This window comes from Leptonychotes weddellii, chromosome 5 (genome assembly GCF_054177405.1).
Source record: "Leptonychotes weddellii isolate Sample4059 chromosome 5, ASM5417740v2, whole genome shotgun sequence".
NCBI lineage: Eukaryota > Metazoa > Chordata > Mammalia > Carnivora > Phocidae > Leptonychotes > Leptonychotes weddellii.
Genome location: NC_138373.1, coordinates 117,849,214 through 117,873,343, shown reverse-complemented (window position 1 = coordinate 117,873,343; position 24,130 = coordinate 117,849,214). Strand labels below are relative to the sequence as shown.

The 24,130-nt window shown below is 35.2% G+C and overlaps 1 protein-coding gene across 3 annotated transcripts in view; it reads left to right on the top strand.

The window, feature by feature from the left end:
• PTPRR (protein tyrosine phosphatase receptor type R) overlaps positions 1-24,130 on the top strand; it is a 232,924-nt gene that overhangs the window by 164,659 nt on the left and 44,135 nt on the right. For all 3 annotated transcript variants that reach the window (XM_006732343.2, XM_081822060.1, XM_031027042.2), the window contains one exon: positions 22,446-22,632. In XM_006732343.2, coding sequence (XP_006732406.1) covers positions 22,446-22,632 — 187 coding nt within the window. The remainder of the gene's footprint in view (positions 1-22,445; positions 22,633-24,130) is intronic.

Below are 24,130 nucleotides of genomic sequence, written 5' to 3'. Positions count from 1 at the left end.
AAACCTCCCTTCCCTGAGATCCCTTATCATCTATAGAAGGCAGTCCCAGCAGGGACGATGTTTGTTCAGACAGCAGATGCACTCAATGGGGCTTCCCAGCGCCAGTGTCCTTGGCCCTTCAGAAGATGTTTATGTGAGATCAGTTACAAAAGGCTTTCACTTCTTTTCTGTTAGCAGTGGTAAAGATTTAACAGACAGGGACGCAAGAGCAGTAGAATTTGGGTGCTTCAGCCTTTGCAATTTGCATCCTAAAAAAGGAAGGATTTGTTGCTCTCTTGCTCCCCCTCCTAACAAAACAATCAACACAATTTACTCAAGGAGTTTTCGAAGTTCCAGGAGGATTTGTAGTAAAAAGGGATTTCTTGATAAAGCACAATTTCGCTGTGGAACTAAAGGGGAGGGAATTTCATGGCAGGAAAGGGTGGGGGTGGGGAGTCAGGCAACGTTTGCATTTGTGAACTCTGGGTTCCCGCAATGGTACGAGTCTTACTGAGGGCAGCCCAGGAGCAAACTGGCAGTACATCAGAAAGCATGATTATGAGGGAAAGCTGAAATGGCCCTCGCATCAGCTGTTTTCCTCCACAGGATACTGGGTGGTTCCTGTCCCAACCAGATACTGATTACTTAAAGCTTAGCCCAAGAGTTCTTGTCAAAACGATTTCCGTAGTATATTTTGACTTGCTGAGGCCTGAAGAACTTTCGGAATTTGTTAGGTGTGGGCCTGAACTCCAGGAATGGGTCAGTAGTATTTAGTTAACGAACTCCATCCGTTTGAACAGATTGTCTTAAGCACCTCGTTTTTATCTCCCTTAGGGTTTTCTGAATGTTCTTATCTGACATGTAGAATTAGCGGTGGAAAATGTGTGCATTGATAATTCAGACACATGACAGTAAAAAAAGTTCAAAGGACTTACCTTCACATCGTTTTATGCGATATTTCAAACATGTGCCACCTGCTATAAATGCTTCGGTCTACAAATTCATGTATTCCTCTATTTCTCCATTAGAATTGCATTTCTGAAGTTTTATATGTATTTCACCTCATCTATAATATAGGCAGACTCAAAATATTTAAATTGTTGAGGACTATTTGTTAGAGTGAGTAAATTTCCTTCACATGAGACACAAAGAATTTATGTAACATCCAACTTTTCCAAAATATTCTGCCAAATATTCAACCCAGAATGGTAAGACACAAAAAGAGTGTGTGTTTGTATATTAAGCAGTGGACCATGAAGTCTTTTTTAAAAACCTTTCTCTAGAAGTATAACTACCAGTGTTAAGGTTTACAGTACTTTGTTGTTTCAAATGTCCAGCAGTCAAAAAGCAATTCCCAATACAATATATAATAGAATATTCAAATCAAAATCACAGATTTTTAAAAACTCATTTCATCCTGCAGTCAGACTTTTAACTTGATGACCTTTCAAGGACTGTGACTGTGTGAGATTTTTTAAAAAGGTGTTATTTTTCATTTCTTAGCATGGATCCCTATTCATAAAATCAATAAGCATTCTTATAGGAAAAACACTGATGAGCTATTAGGTTTTACATTACAATTGTTCAGTACATAATAAAAGCAAACATTATTTTTCTCTATTTGGAATCAATAAAAATATTATGATAAAGAGAAGAAACAATTCATTTCTAATCAGTCTTGAAAATCTCTGGGTACTTCATTCTTATTTCCCTTCCCACATCTACAAATCTCTGCCATGCACAAAAGAAAGGCATGCATGCATAGAAGGAATTGAAAATTAAGTCAATTATGTCCCACTTTGGTAGGGTGGCTAGGCCTTCTGTAGATAATGGGACATGTCCTGTATTTAATGATTTCGTCCTGCATCCTGTACTGACTTTGTCAGGACGCCCTAAACGTCCTGTATTCCACTTTTTAAATTAAATTACAAAAATTGGCAGTTACAACTATTTTTCCAATCTAACTGGGCATCCTGTGTTTTTATTTGCTAAATGTGGTGATTCTTCACCTTGTCATCCCTCTTAGAGTCTTTTAGGAGTTAGATTCATTCATATATTTCTGAAGTCCACTCTTACCATCAAATATGACCATTTTCAGAATGAAATGTCACTGGTATAGCTTAGGACCATGTAACATGCTCAGGTGACAGAGTTAGTTGGCATTTAAAGTTATTCTAGTCTTCTGTCCTCCCTTTGTCTGAAAGGTGGTTTATCTATGTATATGTATATATGTTTTCCTTGTTGATTATTAGATCATTCACGGAAACATGGCCTGGAGATCTAAAAATAAAAATTGAATATTTCAGAGTTGAGTTGTCTAGATAAATGTTAGGATTTCTATGTTGAGGTCTCTGGTAAAAAGAAACAATGAATTAACTTATAAAACGATACCCGAAGGAGAATAGTTTGTTAGAGAAACAAGGAATATTCTTGTAGCCGTTGTTCAAAAGCCTGTTTTTACATATTCTCCACTGCCATCTGCCTTGGAGAAGTGCCTTTGAATATATTAAATTTAGAACATTTTAATTTTGTCTTTACAGTTATAGATATCCTTTAGATGGCAAATTCTTATAGTGAAAACTTAATGATTACCAGTTGTATGGTAGAAGACATATTGAAATGGCTTCCTGATAGACAACTAAAATGTTATTTTAAACAACCTTTCATGAATAGTGATCATAGCTGATATGGTAGATACTTTGTTGTACCATCTCAGGTGCTAACCATCTTGTATACCCAAAGCAGCTGAAAGAAGCCACTACATAAGTCTAGATAATCCAGACCATGGTTTTGAAGTGTGTGTGTCCACACCAAGGAGTGTGGGGAATGGTCCGTTGGGATGCAGAAAAAGATTAGAAAAATTATTTATATTTGTTTTTATTTTGCCCTTTCCTATTTCAAATCTTATAAATGTTTTATAATTTGCATAATATCTAAGTACAACAGTACATGTATGTGATTTGTAAATAAATAACCTTTCATGGAGATGCACCTACCTTTTTTTTACTAAACAATAGGAAGAAAATGAAAATTACTAATAATTCTACCTGAAAATGGAAGATAAATTTAGAGTGCAGATATGGTAGAATCAATCCAAATGTTTTATAGTGTGATCATAATTCCAATATTCTAATAGTGCTGTCCTGTTATAAAAGCTTAGAAGCTGGTAGAGGGGGAAATAAAAGAGGTAAAGAGGTTGCTTTTTATAATGCCTTAAATAACAAAGAAAATTTACTTTTGCCATACTTGATATATAGTAGAAATTTATATTGATTATACCTCTCAAAATTGTTCCTTGAGAGATATTTGCACAAATAAAGATAGAATTTAAAAACATCCACTGTAACATTGTTTGTAATAGCAAAAAGAATTGGAAATAAATATCTATCATTAGATATTTATCAATACATATGTTATCATGTATTTATTATTTATAAAATGTACATTGTTACTCTAATAAAACAAGCTTGCCAATACACAATGTAAAAACTACACAACTCTTAGAAGAAAATGTACATGTAAATCTTTGTGCCTTTGGATTAGCCAATAATTTCTCTCAAAAACACAACCACCAAGGAAAAAATAGATAACTTGGACGTCACCAAAATAAAAGCCTTGTGCTTCAAAGGAGACTGTAGTGGGGCACCTGGCTGGCTCAGTGGAAGGAGCATGCGACTCTTGATCTCAGAGTCATGAGTTTGAGCCCCACGTTGGTGTAGAGATTACATAAATAAATAAATAAATAAATAAATAAATAAATAAATAAATACCTAAAAAAAATGGGGAAAGACTATAGTCAGTGATGTTCAAAGAAACAGAACAGATGTGTGTAGACACACACACACATGCACACACACACACACACACACCACAGAAAGAGATTTATTATAAGGAATTGGCTCACATGATTGTGGAATCGGGCAAGTTCCAAGATCTGCAGGGTGAGTCAGAAAACTAGAGACCTAGGGGAGCCAGTGGTGTATTTCCAATCTAAGGCTGGCAGCTTGAGGCTCAAAAAAAAAGCCCATGTTTCAGCTTGAGTCCAAAGGAAAAAAATTGATGTCCTAGTGCAAAAGCTGTCAAGAAGGACTAATGCCTGTTATTTGGGAGAGAGTGAGCCTTTTTGTTGTATTCAGGTCTTCCATTGATTTGAGGAGGCCCACCCACATTACAGAGGGCAGTCTGCTTTACTCTAGTCTACCAGTTTAAATGTTAGTCTCACTCCAAAACACCCAGAATAATGTTTGAACAAATATCTGGCCACCACAACCCTGTCAAATTGATACATGAAATTAACCATCACAGATTCTATCAAGAACATGAAAAGACAATTCACAAAACTGTAGAAAAAATTTGTCAGTCATATATCCAATCAGGGTCTAATATTCAAAATATAGAAATGACTTTAAAACTGAAAAATAAAAAGACAAAAATTACCCAGTTTAAAAATGAGCAAAAGATTTGAATAGATATTTCCCCATAGAAGATGTACAGATGGCCAATAAGCACATGAGAAGATGCTCAACATCCTTAGTAATTAAGGAAGTGCAATCAAAACCACAAGGAGATATGACTTCACATCAACTAAGATGGCTGTAATCAAAATTATGGATAATAATGAGCATTGGCGAAGTTGTGGAGAAATTGGAGTCTTCGTACATTCCTGATGGGAATGTAAAATGGTGCGGCCACTTTGGGAAGACATTTGGCAGTTTCTCAGAAAAACTAAATCTAGAGTTTCCATATGACCAAGCAATTCTACTGCTAGGTGCATACCGAGAGAAATGAAACATGTCCACACAAAAATGTGTGCACAAATGTTCTTGGCAGAGTTATTTATGATAACCAAAAGTGGAAACAATCCAAATGTCCATCAACTGATAAATGAATAAATAAGTATGGTATATCCATACAATAGAATTCACTGTGCCATAAAAAGAAATGCATTAGTGATAGATACTACAACATGGATATTTCAACCTTGAAAACATGATGCCAAGTAAAAGTCACCAGACAGAACAGGTCATATGTTGGATGACTCCATTTATATGAAATGTCCAAAATAGGCAAATTCATAGACACAGTAAGTGATTAGTGGTTTCCAAGGACCAAGAAGAGGGAAGAACAGGGAGTAACAGCCTGGGTAGATAGTTTCTTTTATGGGCTGAGGAAAATGTTATAAATTAGCTGCTACAATGGTTACACAACTCTGTGACTATACTAAAAATCATTGAATCAAACACTTTAAAAATGTGAATTTGTGGTATGTAAACTATATCTCAATAAAGATGGGGAAAAGCATATATAGCATTAATTTTATATCAAAATGTTGGCTGTTTCTAGAAAATTAGTGGGACGTTGCTTCTGGCAATTTTTTTTCATTTTATTTGATTTGGTTGAAACATGCTAACTTAGAACATTTTTATTTATGGAAAAGCAAAGGGGTATATTTCCTACAGCAAGTATAAAAGTGTCCTTTCCATGACAAATTTCAGTTCACTCTTGAAAATATGTATGTCATTTTGCATTCCAGAAATATTTTTTACCAGTCCATCTGCTCCTTGGTCATAATATAGATATTAAAACACAGTATCCAAAGTAAGAATTCTTTACTCTGGTATGCATGATATCTGCATTTGGGTGAATGGCCATTTGGTTTACAGGGTGATCCTGCAATTATCCCATCTGAGGGCGGATAAGAGAAGACCCAGAAATAAAAGCGAATTACTATGAATGGCATCAGATCAACAAATCTCTATTACTTGAGGGGAAAGGCTTATTTTAACTATTGGCAGCTATGTTTAATAATTTATATTTAACTAGGCATCACTGATAACATGACTGTGTATTTACATTGGCAAGAATGCGATCATGGTAATCAAATCAAGTGCCACTCTCTTCATTTATTGCCCACACTCTTCCAGGTAATTGAGGCCTTCCTTCCATCTGAGAAGTGTTGGTACTTTAGATACAGTCCGTGTCCACAGAGTAACCCAGAAAAGTCATTGACTCTTCACTGGCCAAAGGAAGCAACTCCCTACTCTGAAATTTCAAGGTGAAAAGTCAATGACCTTCATCCTGGTGTATTCCTAAAGCATTCTAACTGACCAAAGCCCGTAACTGCTTGCTGGGTGGTACACTTTTTTTTTTTTTTAATATTGCTATTTCATTTTATTTATTTTAAGTAGGCTCCACGCCCGACGTGGGGTTTGAACTCACGACCCGGAGATTAAGAGTTGCATGTTAACTGACTGCACCAGCCAGGCGCCCCCTGGGTGGTACACTTTTAAATGAACCCTGAACAAACACAGGAATGTGTATTTAAATAAATTGGTATTCTTTGATAAACATTTGGGGAAACTGGATACGGTAGATTTTCACAATCAGGACTGAGTTCATTTTAGGTAAAGGTAGAACTTGATGTGCCCTGGTTGATGACTTAAGGTATCTGCCTCTTATATTCAGTGAGTGAGGGACTTCTAGAAGCTTTCAGATAGATATTAAATTTAGTTACTTTTTAAAATATCTAATTTTTTCCATAAATGTGAACATTTTCTTTGTGAAAATGTAATTTTTATTAGTGTTCCTCTCTAACGACTTAAAGGAAGTTCAAGGATTTGGTATAAAATGATGTGCTCTTGAAAATCAGTACATAACCTCTATTCCTATAACTTCTTAGGCATGACTCTATTCCATGACAGGCTACATCATATTCCAGCCCATCTCTAAGGGTTTCTTTCCTCACAGTCTGTCAGGTCTTCAAGACCAGAAGCCATGTCCTATTAACCTTGGCTACTTAGGTTACTTAGGGCTCAACATGGTTTCTAGAAAATAGTAGGTGCTCAATAAATGCTCGTTGTTGCACTAATTTCATCACAGCTTTGTGGATAAGAATGAAGTCTCAGGAGCCACGCTACCTCTCTTCATATACCTTACTGTATGACTTTTGATAATCACTTAACACCTTTAGCTTCCCCATATATAGAATAAGAAAATATCGTAATACCTTTCTGAAAAATTAGTGTAGATATTAAATGAGATAATACAAGTAAACTACTTCTTGCAAGCTTAGCTTAATTAGCATTAGGTGCTATCATCATCATCATCATTAGTAGCACTTACATTATTAATTACATTATGTTATTATAACATTACTAGCCACAGAACCACCTGGGGAGCCTGGGCACTTTTCACCCAGGCCCAGCTGGTTATTGCTCCAGGACTTGAAGGCAGAAACTAAGTTAGCACTTCTGCCTGACTCTAGTTAGGGGAAAGATACAGTCAGTAAAAACCAGTGCTTTCTCTTTTCTGCCTTCTCTTTTCCTGCAACCTCTCCCACCATCTACCCGGAGGGGGCAGAAATGAGGAAATTTGCACTCTGAACACAAACATATAACAAGCAGAGGTTCCAAATGAGCTCTGAGAGAAGAGAGGATACCCTTATAAATTTCTGGTGTGTGTGTGAGAAGGATTTTAATTAAATTTAATATCTAATCGGAAAGAGACTGAGAAAAATACATTGAAGTAAAAGCAATGCAGGTCATCACAACAACTCAGAGATGTATGAAGAAAATTTGTCTCCATGGTTACCTTTACTAAGAAATTTGCTGCCTATTGCTAAGCAGGCAGAGTGATACAGATATATGAATCTTGAGCTGTGTGATAAAATGGCCCTATATTTTCACTCATGAAGACCATGGTGAGAATTTACTGTTGCTGACATGTATTATTCTTATTTTATAAGAGTTTATTCTCTAAAATTTCTCTTGTATTATGCAAACACATATACATGTTGGCTAAAAATTTTCCCATTGATGTCCCACAAATATTCAGAGCTGCCACTGTCCCGGGGTCTATGCATATATTCCTGTGATGCTTTATAGCTCTTTTCATTTAAAAACAGTCTTTCTGGGAAATGTTTTCAGTACTTCTGGCCCATTCTTTTCTCCATCTTTCTTTCCTACCCTCCTTCCTTCCTTCCCTCTTTCCTTTCCTCCTTCCTTCCCTCCTTCTTTCCTTCCCTCTAACAATCAACAAAACTTTTATTAAACTTTTAATAAATAGGCATTTTTATTATTAAAATGATGTTATGATAAAATTATAAAAGACTGATTATAAGGTCTTGACAATTTTTTTACCACCCTCTAATTCCAGAACTTTTTCACCACCTCATACCCATTAGAATTCACTCCCCAGTACCCTACTCTTCAACCTCTGGCAACTACCAATCTACTTTCTATCTCTAAGGATTTACCTAGTCTGGACATTTCATATAAATGGAATGATGAAATATGTGACCTTTTGTGTCTGATTTCTTTTACTTGATCTTTTTAAGGTTCATTCATGTGGTTGCATGTGTCAGTACTTTATTCCTTTTTGTGGCTGAATAATATTATGTTATATGACTTTACCACATTTTGTATATTCATTCACCAGTTGATGAACATTTGCATTGTTTCCACTTTTAACTATTATGAATAATGGTGCTGTAAACATTAATATACAAGTTTTTGTGTGGACATATGTTTTCATTTCTCGTGGGTATACACCCAGGACTGGAATTACTTGGTCATATGGTAACTATAGCTCTAACTTTTTGAGTAACCTCCAAACTGTTTTTCCAAAGCAACTATACCATTTTATATTCCCACCAGCAATGTATGAGGGTTCCAATTTCTCCATATCCTCACCAACACTTGTCATTGTCCATCTTTCTTATTATAGTCATCCTAGCAAGAGAGAAGTAGTATCTCCTTGTGGTTTTGATTTTGTAATGCCTAATGATGTTGAACATCTTTTCTTATTTATTCTGGATTCTCAAGTCTATCCCATTGATCTATATATCTATTCTTATGCCAATGCCACACCGTTTTGGTTAGTGTAGCTTTGTAGTAAGTTTTGAAATCAGGGACCATGGGTCTTCCAACTTTGTTCTTCTCAATATTATTTTGGCTATTTGGGTTCCTTGCATTTGAATATGAATTTTAAGAACGGCTTGTCAATTTCTGCAAAAAAGCCAGCTGGGATTTATCTTCTTTAATTTCTTTCAATAATGTTTTGTAGTTTTGTAGTTTTTAGTGTACCACCCTTGCACATTTTGCAAAATTTGTTCTTAAATATTTAATTCTTTTTGATGATATTGTAAATGGAATTGTTTTCTTAATTTCATTTTTGGTATTTGTTGCTAATTAGAGAAATACAATTGATTTCTTCTATTGATTTTGTATCATGCAACCTTGTGGAAATGGAGCATTACTTTTAGCATTTTTTTGTGGATTCCTTTGAGTTTTCTATATATGAGATCATGTTATCTGCAAACAGAAGTAGCTTTATTTCTTCCTTTCCAATCTAGAGTTTTGTTTGTTTGTTTCATTATCTGGTCTAATTGCCCTGGCTAAGACTCTCTGGTACAATATTGAATAGAAGTAGAAGAGTACTTGTGCCTTACTTGCACAAGAAAGTGTGCCTGATCTTAGATGGAAAACTGAGTATTTCACTGTTAAGTATGATGTTAGCTGTGGTGTTTTATAAACATGCCCTTCATCAGATTGAAGAAGCTGTCCTCTACTCCCAGTTTCTTCAGAGCTTCTATCATAAAAGAATGTTGGATTTTGTCAAATGCCTTTTTCTGAGTCTATTGAGATGATATGTGGTTTTGTCTTTTATCCTTTTGATATGGCATTATTACATTGTTTGATTTTTCCCTTATCAAACTTACCTTGCATGCCTGGGATAAACCTTATTTGGTCATGCTATGTAATCTTTTTTATATGTTGCTGAATTTGGTTTGTTGATATTGTGCTGAGAATTTTTGCATCTAGATTCATATTGATATTGATGCCTACTAATACTGAGCTGTAATTTTTTAAATATTCTTTGGCTTTGGTTTGAGGCTGATACTGGTGAGCTATGAATTGTTTCCTCCTCTTCTGTTTTTTGAAAATATTTTTGAATGATTGAAGTTAATACTTCCTTAAACATTTGGTAGAATCCACTAAAGTCATTTTGGTCCTAGGCTTTTCTTTATAGGAAGTTTTTAAAATTATTAATTCAGTCTCTTTATTTATTTTGGTTCTATTTAGATGAGTCTACAAATTATCTATCTCATATTGAATCAGTTTCAGTAGCTTATGTCTTTTTAGGAGTTTGTCAATCTGGGTTATCTAATTTGTTGGTATCCAGCTGTTCATAGTATTCCCTTATAATCTTTTTATTTTTGTAAAGTGGGTAGTGATGTCCCTTCTTTTATTTGAGATTTCAGTTGAGTCTTGTCTTTTATTTTTTTCTTGCTCAGCCTAGCTAAAGGTTTGTCAATTTTGTTGATCTTCTCAAAGAACCAACTTTTGGTTTCATTGACTCTACTGATTTTCTAGTCTCTATTTCATTTATTTCTGCTCTAATCTTTACTGTTTCTTTCCTTCTGCTTGTTTTTGGTTTAGTCTGCTCTTCTTTTTCCATTTTCTAAGGTTTGGTTCTATTCAGATTGATCAGCTCTTCACCATATATCACTCCAAACAACTTTTGACTATTTCCAAAATACAAATCCACCCTAAAAGACAAATATTTTTCACCACTAGAGATATTTGAAAAGAATGGGCAGGAGAGGACTTCTAGAATGGCAAAGTAAGAACATCCAAAATCCAATCCTCCATAAAAGCAATGAGAATACTAGCAAAAATGGTCAAAATCAACTTTTTAGAACTCTGGAAATTAGGGGCGCCTAGGTGGCTCAGTCGTTAAGCATCTGCCTTCGACTCAGGTCATGATCTCAGGGTCCTGGGATCGAGCCCTGCCTCAGGCTCCCTGCTCAGCTGGAAGCTGCTTCTCCCTCTCCCACTCCCCCTGCTTGTGTTCCCTCTCTCACTGTCTCTCTCTGTGTCAAATAAATAAAGTCTTAAAAAAATAAATTAAAAAAAAAGAACTCTGGAAATTAACCAGAGGCTTGCAACAATTTGAGAATTTATTCAAGAAAAACAGCTGAATCTCAATAAGAATGGTGAACTTTGTGGTATTTTTACAATATCCCCTCCCCAAAATGTTACTACAAGCCAGACATTTTATAATGATAAAAAAGTCAATCCATCAAGAAGACATAAGACTTATTATCATATATACACCTAACAACAGAGCATAAAAATGGACAGAATTGAAGGCAGAAACAGGTAATTCAACAATAATATTAGGAGAGTACAATAACCCATTTTTAATAATGAATAGAAAACCAGGCAGAAGGTTAACAAGCAAATAAAAGACTTGAACAAAACTATAAAACATAGACCTAACAGATATCTATGGAACTCTGTACCAAATAACAGCAGAATACAAATTCTTCTCAAATGTACATGGAATATTCTCCAGGATATGCCATAAATGTAAATAAATCTTAAAAGATCAAAATCATACAAAGTATATTCTCTGATCAAATGGAATGAAATTAAATATTAATAAGAAGGAAATTTGGGAAATCCACAAATAAGTGGAAATTAACTGCATAGTGTTAAATAACCAATGTGTCAAAGAAGGTAACACAAAAGGATATTAGAATATATTCTGAGATGAGTGAAAATGAAAATACAACATTCCAAATTATCTGGATGCAGTGAAAGCAGTGTTTATCCTTGTCAAAATTTTAGCTTTTAACTGGCTCCACAAAGACCCAAATCATGCCGGCTACTTTTTGTAGCATGGTTGAGATTCTAATCACAGAATACCTTCAGTAATGTCTACAACTGCATAATATTGCAAATTTAAAGAAAAAATGCTTGATCAACATATTTCTAAAACTCTTATTCTATTCCCATCATGACGACACAGTTCCATGCATGCAAGGATTCCCAAAGTGGGCATTTACTCTAATATAAATATGCAGACAATGCCTGATAATCTGTGCAGGGGCAAGAAGAAGAAGTTTATCAACCTATCTGATTTTTTAAAGGGAACAATTGTGTAGGCGCCTGCTGCTTATACTACCTGGAGTCCTCCAAGTAGTCAAGTTTTCTCTTTTCAACAATTAATTCCTGAGATGTATTATCGACATGCACTCTAACTGCAGCCAGAGGTGAAATTACTGCCTTACTACAATTTAACTGCAAATTATCAGAATTATCAGTGTCAGTTATGTTGTTTTATAGCTATATGTTGTATTGTGCTATTGAGGTATAAAATTGCCCCTTCATTGCTTGTGGCTACACTTGTGAGCCTAACATAATGTGTAGGGTTGTCAAATCACTATCTGGTATACCTGAAACTAATGTAACATTGTGGGTCAACTATACTTCAGTGGTATGTAATATATTATATTTAATGACATATTATATAGAATATATTATATAAAAATTATAACATAAAATTTATTATATATGTATTAAATACATTTAATGCCAAAAAAAGAAAAATTAATGCCAAGTCAATTGCTTATGTATTATAAAAAAAAAATGTTTTTAACTGAAAAAGAAGTCAACTTAAAAAGCAGTTAGATTTCCCTAAGAATTTCAGAATTCAGTTTTTGAAAATGGGACTGCAACCAGATGAAAAACAAAAAACTGAAGAAGCTGAGTTGTATTTTTTCTTTCTTTTAATTTATCTTTTATTATTTTTATGTATTTATTTTTATTATGTTGAATTGTATATTTCTTGATGATTTTACAGTTTAGCTGAACTTGATGGATCATTATAATCATGAGTGTCATTTCTGGTCCTGAAAGTACATGAATATGTACTTAATTTATTTCATTCACTACTAAAAGAGTTCTTTGGTAATTGCTTAAAGAGAGAGCTATTCATTGTATTGTGTTACTTAGGAAATTGTGTGTATGTGTATGTATACATCAGCTAAAAGTCAAAGAAAGATTTCTCATTTCAATAAGAATGTTTTTTTTCATTGAGACTTATTAATGTTCATTCAGCATCATCTTTTTCTTAAGTAATTATATAAACTTGGAAAACTAAACTTAGGAACTAAAATTAGAGCTACCACCATTTTGTTCTTTTGTTAAAAAGGAAACAGCCTCCTCACCATGAGTGACAGTCAAAACAATACTAAATGCCAAAAAGAAGTAAAAATTAATCATACTTGGTTATAAAGCAAAGCACTGCTTTTTTTTTTTTTCCTTTTTTTACTAACAAAAGCATCATAGCTCTTTAGGATGTTAATGCTAGATATCATTGATACTTAAATAAGACTCAAACTAAGTATCAACTGTAATATTTACTGTACATGGATAAGCATGGCATCTCCATTCTACATTTCCAACTTCTATCTAACATGATTCCCCACTTTTCCTATCTTCAGAAGGATTGGAAAAGCCATCATAGCACAGTAATTACACACAGTATTACCTTATCTAATTACTCACAATCACTCATACACACAGACAACAAAAGTGTTACTCTCCATGTGTTCAGGACTGGATCCAGAGGGAGGATTGCAGTCTTTGCCCTCAAGGAGTTCACACTTTAGGGTAAGTCATTTCTAGTGAATATATTGGAAACATACTGGAAAAATTGCTAAGAGGTTTCAGAGGAAAAAAATCCCTAGAGTTTGATTATCATATTTTAAATGCTCAGACATCATTTGGGTGAAATCTGGAGGAAAACATACCGGACTAAGAGACTTTAGAGTTATGAAAACTTGCTAGGGAGCTACTGCAAAGGTCTGAACTATAGATGAAGAGGGTCTGAGCTAATTCCATGTTGGTGAGCGCCAAGAGTCAGCCTTCCTGCCTCTTCCATGTTCCATGTGTTCAGTGACTTCTCCAAACTCAGAGATTTTGAGTCAGTGTTTGGAACTCCTCAGTCTGAAAATGATCATGGAAATGCACAAGCATTTAGATACAAGGCTATTTATTTGCAGTCTTGTCTATAATTGTGAAAAGTTGAAAACAAGTTGATGTCCAAAAATAAGGTATTGGATAAACAAACTATGGAACATCCATAAAATGGAATACTATACAGTGTTTGAAAATAGTTTTTAAATAAATATGAAGACATGAAAAGATATTCACGATATATTTAGTTTAAAAGCAGGTCATAAAGGAATATGTAGAGTAAAAATCTAGATGTTGTCATACATACATATAAGGACTTGAAGAACATACACATAAAATGTTATTAGCGGTCATTCTAAGTGTTGGTATTCTGGGATATTTTTCTTTGTTTTTGTTATCTATAGTTTTAGGTTTTCTACAGTGAATATGCATTATTTTTTGATCTAAAAATAGTTATTAACTTTAAGGACATGAGGTAAGAATTTTAAGGGCTCGAGGTATGAAAAATGGTCTCAACTTAGAGGACCACTGATTTTGTATATGTAACATTGTCACTGACTTTTCATCACTAACCAACTTTTCCAACATAGCCTCCTTCAAATATTTAGCAGTGTTTATGCCATATAGCTCCCACACAGCTATTTATGCGTAGAGTGAGGTAAGAATTACCATGTGATCATTATTAACTACTATAATCATTCACATATGTGTATTACATGCCAGATACTGGCTGGAAATGTTCACATATCTTTGCTTCTTTAACTTTTATAAGGTGAGTCAACCCTGTGAGTTTTATTATCATCCACATTTACAGATTAAGTAGTCTGAGTCCCTAAAAGCTTAAGTAAAGCACAGAGCACTGGTTTAAACTCACATTCCAAGGTCAGTGCTCCAAGAAAAATATAACAAGTTCAATTTATGTTTATTTTTTTAATGATTGTTTTGACTTTTTTCTTAAGATTTATGTATTTATTTTAGAGGGGAGGAGGGGCAGGGCGAGAGCGTCTTAAGCAGACTCCGTGGTAAGTGTGGAGCCCTACCCAGGGCTTGATCTCACATCCCTGAGATCACAACCTGAACCAAAACCAAGAGTCGGTCGTTTAACCAACTGTGCCATCCAGGCGCCCCACTGACTTTTATTTTTTTAAACAATAAAAGAAGGATGTTGTAAATTTTGCCTTGTCCTAGACATGCATAAAAGATCAGATATCATTGTATGAATTCAAAAATTTTTTATCTAATCACTCAAAAGGGAGAACAGCATTCTACCTAGTGAAGTAGATAGATGCTTTCAAGTAGGAAAATCAATCATTCCCACACCAAAAAAATGTTCTCTATGTTGTGAGATTTTCTTTTTGCTTCAGACTGAAATTCATTTGTCATCTTCCTGGGCCTGTGCTTAGTCTCTTTTATCCTTGTTACATTTCTTCCCTACAGGATTTCCTTTGGGAAATTTTACGATGGATGGTCACAATATCTATTCATTTATTTCAGCTTTTAGAAATTAGTAACACTGCATTTATGTCACATTTAACTTTCCAGGAGCTTTGAATTTAAGCCACAATTTAAAACTCCTAGCACTCCCTAACTTTTTTTTTTTTTACCCTTTCATCTGTCAAGTGATCCAGGAAGGGAGTTAGTACTATATATAGTTTATTTGAAGGTAAAGAGGTGGAGAGAAACAGCAAACCGTTCATTAAATACCATTACCTCTGGAACTTAAAAGTGGTAGAATCGGGAGTTTCAAAGAACTGTGGGGGCCAGTCAATCCACACATAGTAAAGGGACTTCAACTCTTTATCTCACCACTGTTTCCTTCTTTGTCATTTCAAATGAGTATAAACTTCTTTTTTTTCTTTCTTTTTATTTAAAAGTACCCTAGAAAACTGAAAATGCAGACAAATGGAGCAAAATTAAATAAGAAAAATCAAGTTGGAGATTGAGGGGCTTAAGCTCACCTTTGGGATCAAGCCAAGACCGTCAGATTTGTGACCATTATTAAGGGAACACACCAGGAGGGAGGAAAGGCAGGACTGAACGTCTTAGACTTACAACAGTTCAGATCCAGAGAGGACATAAGTATTAATGGTCTCACTTCTCACACGCAGGATTTAGATGTGTATAGCTATAAAGACAGCTCTGAATGAATCACCTGTATTTTTTACAGAACAACGACCACAAAAGACTTAAGGTTGGGAAAGCTCTCAAAGATCAAATCTGTTTGCTTTCATTCTGGACTAAATTCTTCTTAACAGTCTTTAGGGGCATATTTTTCTGTTCTCATTTCAAATACTTCAAGATAAGCAGCTACCACCACTCCCCATTGAAACTTAATTTCTTGATCCCGTAATTTCAGAAGTACATCTTCCTGGACTATGGGCAAAATGATCATTTGTTTCCTTTTATTCTCTGAGTCCCATTTCCATTTCTTATCTGGTACTAAGCAAGGTGCCAGGCTTGAAGTCTCACTGTTCCTCGTGGGCAAGGCATCACAAAGGGAACAGTGTATCTGAGAATTAGATGTGGCCTCATGGCCCCAGGGCTGGAGACTGTAACCCTTCTGCCTAAACCCAGCTTCTAAAATTCAGCATACAGCCTCAACTACTGGGAAAATAAATGCTTAATTTTGAGTTACTCTAAAGTCAATTGTAGTGTTCTTATATTTGGAGCTATATTTTATTCCCACTTCTTGGTCATTAAGAGCAGTGGTGCAGAATGGAACAATTTCAGCAGAGCTCTGTTTATCAAGCTCTTGCTGAAATGGATGTGTGGCCCTGGGCCATAATATTTATACATGTTTTCCTTTTTACTTAATTGTAATTAGCATGCTGTTTATTGCATTCCTTTTACCTTTCCTTAAGAATTTGCTTTTTCCTTCAATTGTTTGCATTGGTATCTTTTGAATTTCCTCCCGCTTATTTATTTTTTTGGCATAAATAATAATTGGTGCTACCGCAGGAGCTTGATAAAGCTTTTTATTATGTTCCCTTTTGTCCAACAGCAATCATGAGGCATACAAAAGTCTAAACAGTTTGTCCAGAGTTACATAACAAAGGAGAAGCAAAGTCTCAATAAGAGTTTGTGTTCTTAGTTTTTTCCACATTCTGTTTTTATTAAAGGTCCAGGTCTCCTATTATTTCTGTTGATTTTTTTTCCTTCTAAATCCTTTAGATTTTTCCCCCCATATCTTAATTTGTATTTTCTCTTAACTTCTGATGTTTGTTTTGTTTTTAAAATGTCTTTCTGATTCTATCCTTACTTCTTACCACTTTGGTTTATGAATACTGGGAAACAAATTCCTATCTCTTAGTTCAGTAAAGTGGTATTTTCTCCTCCAGATCATTAGTCAGTAATAGCTGGTTAAAAACCTAATATTCTATAATGATAAAACACCTCTCTTCTCCAAATTGTTCAGTAAATTGTGTTAGACACCTTGATAACGTACTTGGGAGAAAGAAATCTAGTAGATTCTCACCTTTACCATACCCCAAAATAAATTAGAAATAGATTAAAAGATTAACTTTTAGTAAAAATTAAACTTCCAGAAGAATTTATATTTATTAAAGCAATGCAAGAAACCACACACACACACACACACACACAAGATTGATATGTTTGAATGTAAATATAACTTTAAAAAAATCCTTGGTGTTTTAAGGCAACAATAAACCATATATATGCAACACATGTATCTCAGAAATAATTTCTTATATATCATAGTCATCAACAATAAATACATTAATGCTCCAATGTAAACATTAGGAAAGAGCATGAACAGACAATTCTCAAAGGTAAGGACTGATAAATGAACAGTAATCGTGTCAAAATGTATTTATCCCCATCTCTAACCAAAGAAATAAAATTTAAAACAATAAGTCACTCCATTATTGCCCTTAACATAGCAAAATTTAAAAGTCAATTTAAAAGCTAGTGAAGTTTATATGACTGAGAGATTTTAATTTCCTTTTTAAACTTCTAACTTCCACAAATCTTCTACAATGAGCATGTGTTACTTTTATAATGAAAAGAATTAGCACTTTAAAACATTTATAGATGTATGTGTAATGTCTTCTATAAGCACAGGACATGACTAAGAAGTGGATAGATTTTTTAAGTTGATTCTCCTCATCTGATTTTCTAATTCCACTATATTTCAATTAACTTAAATATTGTTTGTTCCTTGAAGATAAGAATTAACAAAAGCAAAGATTTTTCCAAGTTAATGACATCCTATGGTAATATTTCACAGCCTGGGTAGAAGAGCACTATCTTGATAAGGACTATTCTGTGGAAGAACACTCTCTGCAAGTCAACAGCTTATACTTGGTTAATTCCATAATTGAACTTTGAGACATTGTCTGAGGTGTTGAGGTGAAGTGTTCTGGAATTGTTTAGGTTTTGGGGGAAATGGATTTGCCATATAAAGGGAAATTTTAAGATAAATTGGTTATCAAGAAGGATGTATTTTTCTGTAATGACAAATGTGTAGATTCTGTCCGTTCCTTTCAAAACATTAAAGTTAATCTCAATGTAAACAATTATTGCGTTTTTGCGAAGATCTCTTAAAATAGATCCCTTAGAGAGGCAGAAGGTGAGAGTCATATCAGACTTTATTCCATTGTTACCCAAAATAATAACCAGACAATACTTCTTAGAAGCAGTGTACTTACACTATCGAGTTCATCCTTGGAATAAGCCTCTGAAGTAGGTATCCTTAATTACTCACTCACAAAAGAAGAAGAAATTGAGCTGCAACAAGGCTAAGTAGCCTGACCAAAGGTCCACCACAAGGAGGTGGGAGAGGCAGGATTTGAGCCCAGACAAACCTGACTGTAAGGCTAGAATTTGTACTCTGAATAGTACACTGTCCCTACATTAGACTTCAGTTGTCTTGACCTCCCCGCTAACAGCTGGCCCCCACCTCCATGTAAGGCACTGGCTAGTCTAATGTAATCTGCCCACCATACCCCTGCTTTGGGGTAGCAAATCAGAAAAAGTGCTTGGGTCTCATGCTCTAACTTGGATTGAATCTTTTTTCCCCGTTCGTGTTCCTAAGTGAGTTATTTCTTCACCCATAAAATGGGGGAAAGTAACAACCTCAGAGAGCAGTTATAGAGATGGAAATAGCATATGTGAGAGTGCTTAGAACAGTGCTTGGCAAATCACAGATGTTTCATAAATATTAGCTTCCTTTCTTCCTTCCCTTGCCAGACAAAAGTCATTCTTCCTTACGAAGTCAATTTGCATGAAAATGCTTCCATGGCTCTCACTTTATCACAGAATCTTCAGAATTTTTGCTCACTCCTTCAAATGGAACCAATTAGAGGAGGAATCTCAGAGGCTTCTCATCCCCCAAGTTTGGGCAGGGGATGCTCTGGAAAGCCCTATTAGAAGTTTCTATAAGCTGACATTCAAAATTCTCTTTTCTGGATTTGGGCAGGCTTTTCATAGTCTTATGTCTGTGACTCTTACTTTTCTCTCATTTCTCCTACCTAACCCCACCCCCCAATTCCAAAATGCACTTTTATACAACTGAACTCTAGCTCAAACTGCTTATATGCCATTTCTCAAAGATGCCTTATCATTTCCTGCTTCCACATTTTTTTTTCTCCTGTCGGCCTCTCTCCCTGAAATAACCCTTTACCGAAAATTTATCTATTGAACTTTTACCTCCAATGCTTAACTCAAATGCTCCCTCCTCATACATCTCTGACCACTCTGGATGGAAGAGACCTCCCTTTCTACTAAACCACCATAGCACTGAGCGTCACTCAATAGACAGACTGCAGATGCTTTATAGTCTTTGGGGGCCGAAGATTGATTAGATGGAAAATGGTTTAAAATGGCATCTGATTAGCAGTTCCTTAAATGTCCTGTCCCAACTCCTTACTAAAAAAAAATCTATGAATCCAGCAAAAGCCACACTCTCACAAATACACGAAAAACTAAGAAACAATGTATTATCAGAATTAGGAAGGAATTTCTGACAATTTAAAGGCCAGAGGAACTGGATTGAGAAACTTGTAAAAACTGCTTTCCCACTAAAAATAGATTAAAATTCTTTCTCTGAGAATAGAACCACTCTTCACCCTCCTCAACTGTTCACCTCCTACTCAAAAATCGCAGGAGCCCTGTCAATTACTAAAAACAGCCCCCCCCCCCACACACAAGCATGCGTGCGCACACACACACACAATATGGTGAGGGACAAACATTCTCCTATCAACTAAGTGATTTTTTATGGGGTATCCAGTATGCTATTCCCTAATCCCTAACAGTGATTCAAAAGAGTTAAACATAATAAAAAAAACTAGAAAAGATTTTTCAAGAACATGCAAACAAATATAACAGGTATGTCAATACTAATTTTTTTTTTAAGTCGGAGGTGGGAGGTGGCAGGAGGGGGAACTGAAGGAAGGTAATCAAAAGGTACAAACTTCCATTTAAGACAAATAATACATAATAAGTTATGTAATGTACACGATGTCCTGTACAACATGATGACTGCAGCTAACACTGATATATGGTACATTTGAAAGCTGTTAAGGGAGTGGATCCTAAATTTTCATCACAAGGAAAAAACTTTTTTTTGTTTGTTTCTATAGGAGATGATGAATGTTAGCTACATTTATTGTGGTAATCATTTCACAATATACGTATGTCAATTAATAATGCCGTCTACCTTAAGCTTATATGGTGCCGTCTATAAATTCTGTCTCATTAAAACCGGAAAGAAAAGTCAAATGTGAGGCAAAACATAGAATTAATAGGAAAGTAAATATTTAATGTTGATAAAATGTACAGTAAAGATGTAATTATTAATCTTTTCAAATAAAACAATGGCTGAAATATATAAAGTAAAAATTATCAGGGATATAAAGAAAAATAACAAAACAAGTGCTGTGGAAGATCACATACATCTCAGGCTTTGAGAAATCCAGTAGGAAAAAATAGATTGGAATAATATCTTTAATAATATATTATAATATAATAAGGTGTTATATATACACATATGTGCATAGATAAATTTATAAGGATTTTACTCATTTATTTGACAGAGACACAGCGAGAGAGGGAACACAAGCAGGGGGAGTGGGAGAGGGAGAAGCATGCTCCCTGCAGAGCAGGGAGCCTGATGCAGGGCTCGATCCCAGGACCCTGAGATCATGACCTGAGCTGAAGGCAGACGCTTAACGACTGAGCCACCCAGGTGCCCCAAATTTATAGAGAGATAGATATAAATAGGTAATCAGTCTAGTTGCCCCCAAAAGTATCTATGAAATATTTAGAAAAATTTATCATAGTATTTGTCTCAAAGAAAGAATTGAGAAATTCCAAACATTAGAAGTCCAACCATTAGTTGGATGATTTGCATGTACTATAACTAGAAATTAATAAGGAAGATAAATTCATAAACAAATAAACATCAAGCCAAAGCAGGAATTAAAACTACAATTACAAACTATTTAGAAATTAACAAAAATGACATTACATATCAATTCATAAGAGGAAGGAACTTACATGCTTTTATTTAATGGAGGGTTTTTGTTGTATGTTCTAATAATTTTCCATTGTTGAAAATTAAGCTCTAGCCACGTGAATATTTCCTGATGTAGTGCTCTATAGAAAATGTGTAAAGCACCCTTCAAATGAAATATGCTGGGCCTAGTATTTGCTCTTACTGTCTTTGTTCACATTTGTTTTGACCTGTTTTTCCCTATTCTCCATTTCCTTGGAACACCAACGACTTGGCACCATATTTGATCACCTCATACATACCTAAGGCCCTTTAAATTTAATAGTTTCTGTGAATAAAATCTCTGACTTTGAGCCTCAGTCTTGCACAGGCTGTTTTATATTTACTTCTTGGTTCCACACAGCTAATGTTACTGGTAAGAGGCACTCATACCTTCTATCCAAGACACAAGGGGCCTGTACAACTTGGAAGAGCTCCACCTCATCTCCCAACTAGAAGAGGAAAATTACAGAGGGAAGATAAATTATAACTCAGAATAAGAGTCTGTGACCTCAATATCCTTATGAGTTTATCACAGAATTAAATAAATACATACACACACACACACACATACATATGCATGCGTACATACACACGTAAATGGAGGATACGGATGCTATTTTTTAAGGATTCACTCAGAAGTTATAAACAATATATACATTTTAAAACTTTTAAATTCTATGTCAATGGCAGTAATGTGAACCAAAATATTTTTTTTCCTCTGAGCGTCCTATGTCCAGTAAGATCATGTGTACAGTATACCGATGTCAGAAATATTAGGTGGCTATATGATTTATATACTGAGCTCTCAGACATACAAACAATAAAGTTGGTTTGTGTTATACATGATTTCTCAATTCAAATGTGATGTTTGCTTTTCCTGAATTTTTCACTTAATATTACTAGCCATCCTATTATTTTTGTATCAAGTATACCCATTAATAAATTATAGTGTATTTTCTCAATTCAGACTTATTTCCAACAACAAAACTGCCAGTTTCCTATAAAGAAACTATGGATAGTTGCTATAGTCTACTATGGTACCGTAAGAGAAAAAGACATTTGGTCCTTATTTCTGGAAAAGTTCTCACTGAATAGTGAGTATGTATGTACAGAAGACAAATTTGTGTTATCAAAATAACTTGTGTGTCTTCTAAACATATTAACCTTCTTCCCCAACGTAGACGAGGGTCCAACGTATCTCTTACATTGGACATGAGTAGCTTGGGGAATGTCGAACCCTTTGTGGCTATCCCAACCCCACGGGAGAAGGTGGCAATGGAGTATCTGCAGTCAGCCAGCCGAATACTCACAAGATCACAGCTGAGGGACGTCGTGGCAAGTTCACATTTACTCCAAAGTGAATTCATGGTGAGCCTGCTGTTTATTGTTCACTGTTCAGTAGGTATTTTGATAAACTAGACCCTACTAAAATGGCACTGTTCTCCACTCAAGCAGCTTATAGGAAACAAATGGTTACAGTTTAAAAGGTTAAGTACAAGGTTTTAGATCCACCCCACATCTCATCAACTGCTGATAAGTGTTCAAACTAGAATATGATGACAAAACTGAGACAGAGTACCTAGGAGCTGGTCAGGCAAAGAAGTGGCAAGAAGGAACTGGGCAGTGAAGAGGCATTCCAGAAAGCAGGAACAGCCTTGCTGTCATGGGGGAATTAAATTGTTCAGTTTGACTGGAGCATTGAAACCAAGGTGGGAAGGGGCAAAGGTTGAGCCTCTGGAGGTATAAAAGAAACATGAGTCTTAATACATATTTAAAAGTTTGGACTTTATCTTGAATTATAAAAAGATCACCCTATCTGCAGAGTGGAGGAATCATTAGAAAGGGGTATGTTGGAGGCTCTAGAGATAATCCTGTGGAACTGTCATGACGGTCTGAACTAAGATAGTAGGAGTAAAAATGGGGAAAACCTACAGGAATCTGCGAGAAGGGGGCTGAATTGGGTGAGGCAGCCAAGAAAAAGGAGGGGGTCAGGGATGGTACCCCAGTTTGTGACATGAGCAACAGGACGCATATAGTGTCCTTTAATGAAATAAGGAACATGGGGGAAAACCAGATGTGGGCTAAAGATGATTGGGAATTTCAGCCAAAAGTCAGGGAACCCATTGGTGTTGCTGGTGGTAAGCTGATTTGGAAAAACACATGTCTACCCAGAGAGCTTTAGACCTTCTTAGGTCTAATTATTGTCCAAAGGGAATATCCATTTTATAGGTCACTTTACATCTTAAATACATCTTAAGCCAAGTCTGTTGATTTTAATAAATTGATCATTCCAGGGTCTGTTCAGATATTTGCCACCATTCTAATGATGAAATATCTCGTAATGGGCTAGATTTACCATTAGCCTCATCAACTATTATTAAGCATCCAAAGGAAAACATGAACATGCAGTTTTTAACATTAGACATTGTAGTATGTCATCTTTTCACATATGAAGAAAACCTAGTAAGATGAAAGAACCAGTGAATGATCACGCAGCTAGCTCAAAGTACACCTAATATTCTTTTCTAGAACTACAAATAGCTTTTTTGAGATAAGCCCTTAAAGGAAAGAAGAGGCCAACAAGGAGTATCGAAGAGAAGGATAATGTTGGAAGATGGTCATTGTCAGTGTGTGTCAGAAAGCAGGAAGAAGCAGGGGAGGAATAAACATATCGTGGCTTTGCCAAAACAGATTGACCTGTTTGAAATTACCAAACATAAATATGTGCTTTCTACTGAACATTCAACAATTTTGCTTATTTTGGTAACTTGGAACTGAGAAGTTATAATATTTAGTTGTAGCAGAGAGTAGGGATGAATATTATAAATATCTAAAATAATGCAAGTTTAGGAAAGGATATTTAAAA